Source organism: Tenrec ecaudatus, chromosome 4 (genome assembly GCF_050624435.1).
Source record: "Tenrec ecaudatus isolate mTenEca1 chromosome 4, mTenEca1.hap1, whole genome shotgun sequence".
In the NCBI taxonomy this organism is placed as follows: Eukaryota; Metazoa; Chordata; class Mammalia; order Afrosoricida; family Tenrecidae; genus Tenrec; species Tenrec ecaudatus.
Genome location: NC_134533.1, coordinates 38,093,510 through 38,105,994, shown reverse-complemented (window position 1 = coordinate 38,105,994; position 12,485 = coordinate 38,093,510). Strand labels below are relative to the sequence as shown.

General features: G+C 37.3%; 1 protein-coding gene across 1 annotated transcript in view; it reads right to left on the bottom strand.

The window, feature by feature from the left end:
* The window catches only part of CCDC73 (coiled-coil domain containing 73), a 130,529-nt gene extending 118,785 nt beyond the window's left edge, over positions 1-11,744 (bottom strand). The window contains exon 1 of the mRNA XM_075545934.1: positions 11,607-11,744. Coding sequence (XP_075402049.1) covers positions 11,607-11,744 — 138 coding nt within the window. The remainder of the gene's footprint in view (positions 1-11,606) is intronic.
* Between the last annotated feature and the right edge of the window lie 741 nt (positions 11,745-12,485).

The following is a 12,485-nucleotide window of genomic DNA, read 5'->3' as shown; positions in this document are numbered from 1 at the left end:
TCCATACATATACATACATCAATTGTATAAAGCACATCCATACATTCCCTGCCCCAATCATTCTCAAAGCATTTGCTCTCCACTTAAGCCCTTTGCATCAGGTCCTTTTTATTCCCCCTCCCTCCCCGCTCCCCCCTCCCTCATGTGCCCTTTGTAATTTATACATCGTTATTTTGTCATATCTTGCTCTATCCGGAGTCTCCCTTCCCCCCCTTCTCTGCCGTCCCTCTCCCAGGGAGGAGGTCACATGTGGATCCCTGTAATCAGTTCCCCCTTTCCAACCCACTCACCCTCCACTCTCCCAGCATCGCCCCTCACACCCTTGGTCCTGAAGGTATCATCCACCCTGGATTCCCTGTGCCTCCAGCCCTCATATGTACCAGTGTACAACCTCTGCCCTATCCAGCCCTGCAAGGTAGGATTCGGATCATGGTAGTTGGGGGGAGGAAGCATCCAGGATCTGCGGGAAAGCTGTGCTCTTCGTCGGTACTACCTTGCACCCTGACTGACCCATCTCCTCTCCTAAACCCCTCTATGAGGGGATCTCCAGTGGCCGTCACTTGGGCCTTGGGTCTCCACTCTGCACTTCCCCCTTCATTCAATGTGATATATATATATATATATATATATATATATATATATATATATATATATATATATATATATATACACACACACACACACACATATTCTTTTTTTTTTTTTTTTGCATGATGTCTTATACCTGGTCCCTTTGGCACCTCATGATCGCACTGGCTGGTGTGCTTCTTCCATGTGGGCTTTTTTGCTTCTGAGCTAGATGGCCGCTTGTTTATCTTCAAGCCTTTAAGACCCCAGACACTATCTCTTTTGATAGCCAGGCACCATCAGCTTTCTTCGCCACATTTGCTGCTCATACAACTCTTATCACAATACATACATACATACATTTTGTCAAGCACATTTGTTTACATTTGTTACCATTATCGTTCTCAAAACATTTGCTTTCAATTTCAGCCCTTGATATCTCATTTTTACCTCTCTCTCCCCACTCCCACCTCCTTCATAAACCCTTGATAATTTATAAATGATTATTGTTTTGTTGTATCTAACACTGTCCGACAGCTCCCTTCACCCATTTTTCTGTTGTCCATCCCTGAGGGAGAAGGTTATATGTAGATCCTTGTAATCGGTTCCTCCTTTCTACCTCACCTTCCCTCCACCCTCCAGATATCACCACTGTCACCACTGGTCCTGAAGAGATCATCTATCCTTGATTCCTTGGGTTTCCAGTTCCTATCTGTACCAGTGTACATCCTCTGGTCTAGCCAGATTAGTAAGGTAGAATTCGGATCATGATAGTTGGGGGAGGAAGCATTTAAGAACTAGAGGAAAATTGTATGTTTCATCATTAAACAGCTCTTTTTCATGATTATTCAAGGTAGCTTTTTTTGTTTTGTTTGTTTTGTTTTTAAATCACTTTATTGGGGCTCATAACAAGGTAGCTTTTTAGGGCAGTATTTCTTTTTCAAATATATTTTTGTTGTATTACTAATATATAGCTTTAGACAGGATGACTGTGACAAATTTTCTTTTTATAACAATTCATTTCAATTAATTTTAACAACTAATAACAATTCATTTTAAATCCTAGAACAATCTTATGAGACCAAGAGAGTTCTCTAGAGAAATAAAACCAGGACACTAATGATTTCATATATCTATATAGATATATATGACATAATAAGTAAACAATTAATTTATAAAGCAGTACAAATGGCTCAGTGCAACTCATTTCCATGAGACATACACTGGAAGTCCTGCAAGTCAATTCAGGCTACCTGGCCACAGGCAGCAAACAGCAAGGCAGAACATCAACAGTCAACCAGATGACAGGATCCCACATTCCCCATCTCAAGTGATGTATACTCCAATAGCGAAGTAACCTCAAACTACAGAGACACAGTCCATGGGTTAGGTGTCCCACAGGTAGTGTAGCTTGCAAACTGAGGCAGAGAACAAGCTAAGGCAACCAGCCGCATACTGGTCTGATCATCAAAGAGCAAGAGACAAGAACCATTTATCTCTCCGCCCTTCAATTAATCCCACATGTGTTCATTGGCCATGTTGGCAAAATAAAGCTACCTATCACAGGCAGCATTTGCCAAGGGCTAAAAGCTCAGAAGGCAGAAGAGAACATATGGAAACAAGAAACACAGGGAGGGCGTGGAAAAAGTATGATGACTTTGTGGTGATTGCCATCAATGACACCAAACAAATGTGTATGAATTGTTGAATGGAAAAACAATTTGCTCTATAAACTTTCACTGAAATAACAATAAAAAGTTTATAAATACAATAAAATCCTTGAACAAGTTCCACCACTCATTTGTCAATTACACATACCATGGGTGTCTTATGTGTTGTTGGAACCTCTTTTGCTGGTATTTCAGATATCTGGCAGATCACCCACAAGCTTCAGGACTAAGACAGGCTAAGGAGAAAGACCTGCTGATGTATTGCTTAGCCAAAAAAAAAAAAAAAAAACACTGAATCTTACAGATAGCAGGGAAACCTTGTCTGACATAGTACAAGAAGATGAACCTCTCAGGTTGGAAGGCATTCAAAACACATCTGGAGAAAAGCTACCTCTTCAAAGTACACTGCACCTTAATGACAGAGCTAGAATAAAGCTTATGGGACCTTCATTAGCTGAGATAGCTCAACTCAAAATTAGAAGAAACTGCTGCAAACATCCATTACTAATCAGAACATGGAATGTTCAAACTATGTAATTGGAAAAAATGCCAAGTTATCAAAAATTTTAGTAAACACATAAAGAGTGATATCTTATGCATTAGTGAGTTGAAACTGATTTTATGGCCATTTTGAATATGACAATATGTGATCTGCTATATCAGAAATAAAATTGGAGAGAAATGGTGATCCATTCAACCTCAAAAGGACTTTTCAACTGTGAAACACCCCACAATATACATGAACCTGGAGGACATTTTACTGAGTGAAATTAGTCAAACACCAAAGGACAAATATTGTATGAGATCACTATTATTTAAAAGTCAAAAATAATTTATCACAGTAAAACATTCTTGGATGGTTACTAGGGGTAGAAGAGGGAAGGAGAAAAGGGAAGTAAAAGGCTAGAGGTAGATAAATGTTAAGTTGGGTGAAGGTGAAGGCAATATACAATAAGAAGGAGATTAGAAAAAATGATGAAGGCAGGAGAAAACAGTAGGAGGTTTACTAGAAGCAATAGAGGCAAATGCTGTTACATACGGAAACCTGCAATAATGGCAAAGTATGAGTACATACTTGAATAGGCACACAGCTAAACAGGTGGAAGAGGGAGCTTGGTAGTACATATATTTGGCAGAGAACATTTATATATGTTTATGTATTTTTGCAAATCTATCCATGAATGTGGCAGAACATACAGAGGGCAAAATTATACAAATTGCTTAGACATAACCACCTTGAGGAGACAAGCCATTGGACCTGGGGAGTCAAGACCACTGTCTCAGGGGGCACATACATCAATTGGCATAACATAGTTTACAAAAACAATGTTCTACATCCTATTTTGGTGAGCAGCAACTAGGTTCTTAACTCATAAGCAGCCTGACCAACGGGGCAACTACTGATCTCTCCCTGTCTAGAGGAAATAGAAGTGATGAAAATCAAAATATACATGGAAACAACTAGTCCAAAAGACTATTGGACCATACAACATCAATCTCCACAACCCTGAGATCAAAGGAACTACAGGGTGCCCAGATACCACAACTCTGGAAAGGATCACACTAGAAGGTCCTAGACTGAGAGGGAGAAAATGTGGAACAGAACTCAAAATCATAAGAGACCAGGCTCTGGTGGGACCACCAAAGACTAGGACTCTTTCTCTTTAGAGAACTGAACTCACCTCCTTGTTAGAAGAATTAACCATTTAAGATCAAAAGGACAGCATTTACCAAAGACCAAGTTCAGAAGATTAGGAAAGAAGGATGAATAGAAACAGGAAACACATGAAGGAAGTGAGCTAGCAACACATTCATTCTGATGCAATGAAGCAGTATGTTTATGAATTGTTTAAAGTAAAACTATGATATGATCTGTAAACATTCACCTAGTTCACAATAAAAAATTAAAAATAATAAAAGAGTACTATCCAGGGGAAAAACATTTAATATATCACTTAAATACAATATTGCCAGTGATAGGACAATATATACATCCCTACAAGGAAAACCAATTAATATGACTATCATTCAAAGTGACACAGCAAACATGAACTAATGCAAGATGAAAAACTTGAAAATGTTTACCAACTTCAGAAGTCTGTAATTAATTAGATGTGCAATCAAGATGCAGAGATAATGATTGGTGGTCCGATTGTGAAAGTTGAAAAAAAAAGGAAAGCTTCGGCCTTGGTGATAGAAATGACACGGGAGATCACAAGATAAAATTTTGCATATACTTTTTTACAACAACACAAATGACAACTATGTAACTGAACCTCACCTGATAGAATGCACAGGAATCAAATAGACTACATATATATATAAATATATATATAAACAATGGAGAAGTTCAGTATCATCAGTCAAAGCAAGGCCAATGGCCAGCTGCAGACCAGACCATCATCAATTGTTCATAGGCAAATTCAAGTTAAAGATGAAGAAAGTTACAAGTCCACAAGAACCAAAATACTAAAATGATGACAGCAACATATGTACAGATGTGCTTGACATAATGGATATATGTATTGATTGTGGTAAGAGCTGTAAGAGCCCCCAATAAAATGATTATTTAAAAAAAGAACCCAAATACTACCTTGAATATATCTCTTCTCAATTTAGAGATCATTTCAAGAACAGATTTAATGCACTGACACTAAGATGATATCAAAAAATTCATACATGAAGCAAGTAAAGGGTAATTCAAATGACAGAAACGGAAAAAGACCAAAATGGCTGAAACTCTGAAACTTGCTCTTGAATGGAAAGTAGCAAAAGTAGATGGAAGAACTGATGAAATAAAAGAACTAAAAAGAAAATTTCAAGAGCAGCTCATATCAAGCATCAAAGACCCAGAACAAAAAATCATATCAATGTGAATGAGGTGCGTGTGGAATGGAGACCCAAAGCCTACCTGTAGACAGAGGACATTCCCATACAGAAGGGTCACAAGGAAGAAATGAACAGTCAGGGTGCAGTATAACACCGATGGAGCATACAACTTTCCTCTAGTCCTTTAATGCTTCCTCCCCACCATTATCATGACCCCAACTCTACCTTACAGATCTGGCTAGACCAGAGCGTGTAAACTAGTACAGATAAGAGCTGGAAACACAGGGAATCCAGGACAGATAAACCTCTCAGGACCAATAATGAGAGTAGATACCAAGGAGGGGAAGGGGAAGGTGGGGGCAGAGAGGAGAAAGCAATCACAAAGATCTACAAAAAAATCCCCTCCCAGCGGGGTGGACAACAGAAAAGTGGGTAAAGGGAGATATCAGTCAGTCTAAGACATAGGAAAAATAATTATAAATTATCAAGGGTTCACGAGGGTGGGAATATGGAGGAGGGCGAAAAATGAGCTGATACCAAGAACTAAAGTAGACAGAAAATGTTGTGAAAATGATGATGGCAACATATGTACAAATGTGCTTGACACAATGGATTGTGATAAGAGCTATACAAACCCCCAATAAAATGATTTTTTAAAGTAAGAAATGTGGAGGAAAAAAAAGAGTAGCTCTTAAACAATCATGGTGAAAAGTGCAAAGACCTGGAGCTAGAAAACCCAAAGGGAACAGCACTTTTCAAGCTGAAAGAACTGAATTAAAAAAATTAAGTTTACAGTAGAAATATTTAAGGATTCTAAGGGCAAGATGCTACTTTGAGAATTAAGGTGCACCTGACACAAAGCATGCTATTTTCAGTCATCTCATATGGATATGAAAGGCCCTAAATAAGGAAGACAGAAGAAAAATCTAAGCATTTGAAGTAAGGTGCTGGAGAAAAAGTTTGAAAGTACCTCTCCCCTGACCATAGATCAGGTATGTGAATAGTCCTTTATCATGAAGAATGCACTGGAAAGTGAATTGTTGCAGATGCAGTTAGGTTAAAATTTAACACTTTATCATTTGATTTACCTTTTGATCCTTTTAAAATTTAATATATTTTTATTAACGTTTTAACTATTTTATTTTGTTATTGTTGTTAAGTATTTAAAAATTTGGGGGGGGGGAACCAATTGCAATGATCGACGTATAACATCCCCCCCCCATTGCTGGGGGACAAAACACAAAAACATGGGTGAAGGAAGACAGTGGATGGTATGAGATATGAAAATTATAATAATGAATATATGGATTGTGATAAGAGCTGTAAGAGCCCCCACTAAAATGATTTATAAAAATATTTTTCTGAAGAGGAGCTGATATCAAAGGGCTTAAGTAGAAAGAAAATGTTTTGAAACTGATAATGGCAGCATCTGTACAAGTTCACTTCATATAATTGATTTACGGATTGTTACAATATCTGTAAGAGCCCCCAATAAAATGATCAATAAATATATATGTATTTTTTCAGTATATGAGATCCAGGATAAGTAGATCTATAGAGACAATAACTGAATTAATGATTCATTAGGGGTGTGGCAGGTGAGGCTAGGGGGAAATAGAGAACTAATAATAATGAGTACAAGAAAGAAGAAAATGTAACATTGTGATGGTGATTGTACAACTCTTCTTGATATGATTGAACTACTGAATTGTATGCTATGTGAATTATATGCCAATAAAACTATTTTTTAAGTCACATGGACTGCCAAAAGAGCAAACAAATCCGAATTGTAAGAAATATAGCCAGAATGCTTCTTAGAGGCAAAGATAGTGAGACTTTGTCTCGTTTACTTTGGACAGGTTGTTAGGAGAGACCAGTCCCTATAGAAGAGCATCATGCTTGGTAAGGTAAGATAGATGGACGCAGTGGCTGTCACAATGGGCTCACCTAAGAACAACTGTGAGGATGGTGCAACACTTCATTCTGTTGTACATGAACTCAATAAAGCATCAAAGAAACATGGAAGGAATACACAGAATTACTATACCAAGAGAACTGGCCAGTGATCCACCATTTAGGAAGGCAGAATGTGATCAAGAATCAGTGATATTTAAGGAAGAAATACAACATGCACTGAATCCATTGGTGGAAAACAAAGCTCTGGGACTTGACAGAATACAAACGGAGATGTGTCAACAAACAGATACAACACAAAAAGCATTCGCTTATCTGTGTCAAGAAATTTGCAAGACATATGCAAATTTGCAAGAAAATAGCCACATGATTGGAAAAGATCCACATTTGTCCTCATTCCAAAGAAGCAGGCTGTAACTCAAATATCATTAATATCACATTACCAGCAAAATTTTCCTGAGGATAACTCAAAAAATAGTTATAGCAGTACATCAAGAGGGAAGTCAAAATACTTTAAAAAAAAAAAAGCAATTCAAAATAATGGTTGCAGCAGTACATCAACAGGGAACTGACGGATATGCAAACAAATTGAAAAGAGAACATAGACCAAGCAATATAATTATGGATGTACACTGGATCTTGGCTAAAAGCAGAGAATACTACAATACCAGAAAGCTGTTTATTTGTATTTTATTGACTATGCAAAGGCATTTAACTTTCAGAATAACATTGTGAAAATGAGACTTCTGAAATGCCTAGTTGTGCTGATGTGGGACCTACAAATAGATCATGAGCTAGTCATCAAAACATAACAAGGGAATGCTGCACAGCTCTAAATCAGGAAAGGTGTGTGGCAGGGTTATTATACAAGGGGTAACCCCCCAAAAACAGAATTATTTTTCAAAGCTATGTGTTCAAAAAAATTTTTTACAAAACAACCTTATCACCTTCAAAGTACTCTCCATTACACTTAGTGCATTTGTCAGACCTGCGATTCTAATCTTGAAAACATTTTTCAAACTTCTGTTTGGATGGCTGACAGCACCTCCTTTGTTTTTTTCTTCACCTCTTCTCTGTTGTAGTGAAATCTCTGCCTTTTCATGTCCCTCTTCATTTGTGGAAACAAAAGAAGTTGTGCATGGGGCAAGAAAGGCATGCTGGGTTTTGCCAAAAACTGGTGCACTGAGACAGCTGCATGAACAGATGCATTGTGGTGATAGCAAAATCAGTCCCCCATCTGCCACAAATCAGGCCTTTTTGGTCACACACTTATGCAATATTTTACAACCTCTAATTAGAAAACTTGATTAACAGTCTTACCTTGTAGTACGAACTCTAAATACACTACGAATCAACATTTTCATCCATTTGGAAAGTTGACAGATGTCCAGAACAAGGTTTGTCTTCAATCAACCTTTCACCTTTTTTGAAACGAGAAAACCATTCGTATGAGGGGGTACACAAAAAAAACCCTGGAATTGTGCTGGACAGAGCAAAGCTTTTGTAGTATGCATTTTTCACACTAGGTGAGCATTGAGCAACTTGCTCTGAGTCAGTGCACCCAGTGGCTTTACCTGGGAAGGTTTTCTCTGGGTCACAGTGAATTTTTTTGTAAAAACAGTTTCACTCAAACCTTGTTTTTTTGTGATGACCAATTTAAGAGAACATTGTGTGGCTATGAAATTTTGTTTCCTGCTCAAAAATAAAAATGCCACGGAAACTACTGTGATGTTGAACACAGCTTACAAGGACAGTGCTTTGGGAACAACTCAAGTGAATGAGTGGTTTTCTCATTTTAAAAATGGTGACATGCCAACTGATGACAGACGAAAATGTCGACTTGTAGTGCATTTTGAGTTCGTTCCACCAGATCAGACTGTTAATCAAGCCTTCTAATTAGAGACTCTGAAAAGATTGCGTAACAATGTGTGACCAAAAAGGCCTGATTTGTGGCGGTCAGGGACTGGTTTGCACTTGCTCACGCAGCGGTCTCAGTGAGCCAGTTTTTGGCAAAATCAGCATGCCTCTCTTACACCTTACTCACCTGACCTCACGCTGTGTGACTTCTTTTTGTTTCTGTGAATAAAGAGGGACATGAAAGGAGAGCAATTTGACGATGTAGAAGAGGTGAAGAAAAAAAGTGAGGGAGGAGCTATCAGCCATCAGATGAGTTTGAAAAATGTTTCCAAGAATAGAATCGCAGATATGACAAATGTACTGGGTATTATGGAGAGTACTTGGAAGGTGACAAGCTTGTTTTGTAAAAAAAAAATTTTTAATTAAATACATAGCTCTGAAAAGAAAAATCAGGGTTTTTTGGGGGGGAGGAGGTACTTGCTCATATTACATTGGGTAAATCTTCTGCAAAAGACCTCTTTTACCCCCAATAAAATGATTGACATAAAAAAAGTTAAAGACCTCTTTTAGAGTTTTTATTGTTGTTGTTGCTGTTTTAAAGAAGAAAAGGTGTCACTTTGAAATCTAAGATGTACTTGACCAGGGATAAAGCTCAGATATTTTCAATTGCCTCATATGCATGCAAAAGCTGGACAGTGAATAAGGAAGAACAAAGAATAGATGCATTTGAATTATGGTGTCAGTGAAGACTATTGAATATACTATGCACTGCCAAAAGAACAAACACATGTGTCTGGGAAGAAGGACAAGCCAGAATACTTCTCATAAACTAAGGTAGTTAGACTTCGTCTCAAAAGCTTTGGGGTATCAGGAGGGACCAGTCTCTGGAGAAAGCCATCATGCTTGATAAAGTATAGGGTCAATGAAAAAGAGGAAGGCTTTCAAGGAGAATGGCTGTAACAATAAACTCAAACATAGCAAAGATTGTGATGACAGCACAGTGCTGGCGATGTTTCAATAGCACCTAACAACATCAGAGCAAAGCTCATATTATAACAAAATTGCAGGTCTCCTTTTCTCCCTTCTACAGTCTATTTGCAGGATGTCATCAAATTCTACTGATTCTTCTTTGTTCCTCTTTTATTTTCAATCATATGTATATTAGTCTTACTAACCTTATCTTTTGAATTTTACTGTAATGCCCTTATATTTTATTTTCTTCCTTCCAGAATCTTTATAGTTCCAGTCTATCCTATAGAGAGTTGGCTACATATTCTACCAATTTAAACTCAGAAATTTAATAGTTTTTTAAAGTTTTGAACAATATAGAACTCCTGCTGAAAACAAACATCTTTCACAAATTGCCCTTTAATCTTTCTGTAGATTCTTATAGATGTAGTGAGGTTAAAATTTAACGTCTTATTATTTGATCTCTGTTGAACCCATTCTTAATTTATTCTAGTTTTTAATAGTTTGTGCTTTCTTCTCTATTGAGGTTTCTTTGTTTTATTTTGTTAATTTTTATTGGGGTGGATTGTTTGGTTGGTTTTGGTATGCTTTTCTGAATATGAAATCTAGGATAGGTAAGTCCATAGAGACAGTAACTAGATTCATAATTTCTTAAGGGTATGGCAGGATAGGTTGTGGGGAGGTGGGAAGCTAATAACAATAAGCACAAGAAAGAAGAAAATGTGCTAAAATTGTGGTGATGATTATGCAACTCTTTTTAATATGATTGAACTATATAATTGTGTGTTGTGTGTTATGTCAATAAAATGATTAAAAAATAAAATTTTAAAATCTGTCTCAAAGTTACATTTTCCCCTACAGTTTTATTGGCACATAATTTACATATCATACCTTTCAATAACTCAATCATTCAATCATATCAAAGAGAATTTTACAATTATCACCATATCAATTTTAGAGCACCCTAACCCCCATGGTTAAATATGAGTTGTGCAATCACAATCCAGTCTAGTGCTCCCTCCCCACTCCCAAGATTATCTTTTTTTTTTACATAAGGTTACTCTAATCTCAAAAATCAGAATACTTACTACTTACGTTTACTGTTACACTTAGCATAGTGGGTTACCCATTGGACTGAAAATGAGCAGTTAAAACCATTAGCCACTCCATAGGAGAAAGATGAGACTTTCTAAAGAAGTCTCAGGAAGTCACAGGGGCAGAACCAGCCTGTCATATAGGGTTGGTATGAGTCAGAATTGACTCAATGGAAGTGAGTTTGGTTTGTTAACACTTAATCATTTACTGCCTTGTTTCATTAGTCAATAGTAGGCACCTACAGCATACGTTGGCAAAAAATGCAATCTCTACAGTAGTTGCTCTTTTTAATCAGCCATTGTGCATTCCTGGGCATTTCTGTTGACTTGTACTTTTACTTTAATTTTCAAAGTCTTCTTGCCCATTCCCTGATCACAGACTTAGTTTGTTCGTCCTCTTTCCCCGCCTGCCCCTACATTATTTGGAACACATTTCTTCTTTTTAAGGAGCCATGACAGTGAGTTAAACTAACTGGGCTGCTAAATGAAAGGTTGGTTGTTCAAACCCTCCAGCCCCTCCACAGAAGAAAGATAGATTGTCCCTGTATAAATGTAGTTTTGGAAACTCTGTGGGGCAATTGTACTCTGTTCTTAGAGTTGCTGAGTTAGGCCTCTCCTTGTCCTGAAAAATTAATTGTAATGAAAAAAAACTGAACAAAATTAAGTTCTCTGACTAAAAGGCATATATGTTTTTTAAAGTGCTTACCCTTCTCATACGCAATTCTTCTAATGCTTCTAGTAAACTTGTTTTGAAATCTAATAGCTGAATAGAAAACAATGTCTTTGAAGAACCTTGAAGAGTCAAGGAAGATGATGATGACTCAGTCTTGAAATCGTTCTCCATGTTAGCATTTATTTTCTGTAATATAAAAAGATTTTAAATGGAAAAAGCAGGTTTTTCAAATAAAAGCATAGTTATTATGAAAAGGTAATGATCTGTTTCACATACTACTCTAAATTCACCACGAAGTGACAGTTTTGTCATTACTTCTACTTTGACCATGATGCACAAAACCCTCAGAGAAAAGGAATGAAGGTCTTATTTTGTCTTTCTATAGATGAGAATTTTTCTGGTAACTTAGTACTCTCCTGAAACTAATTTTTCTGTCCCTAAAAAACAATTTTTTAAAACATTTTATTAGGGGCTCATACAACTCTTATCACAATCCATACATATACATACATCAATTAATTGTATAAAACACATCTGTACATTCTTTGCCCTAATCATTTTCAAAGCATTTGCTCTCCACTTAAGCCCTTTGCATCAGGTCCTCTTTTTATTCCCTCCCTCCCTGCTACCCCCTCCCTCATGAGCCCTTGATAATTTATCATTATTATTTTGTCATATCTTGCCCTATCCGGCATCTCCCTTCACCCCCTTCTCTGTTGTCTGTCCCCCAGGGAGGAGGTCACATGTAGATCCTTGTAATCGGTTCCCCCTTTCCTACCCACTCACCCTCTACTCTTCCAGTATTGCCCCTCACACTCTGGTCCTGACCTCAAAAACAGAGTTTCCGTATGACCTAGCAAAATTTTTCTTGCATGTGATATCAATGATACTATTCTAGAATTGGAGTATTTG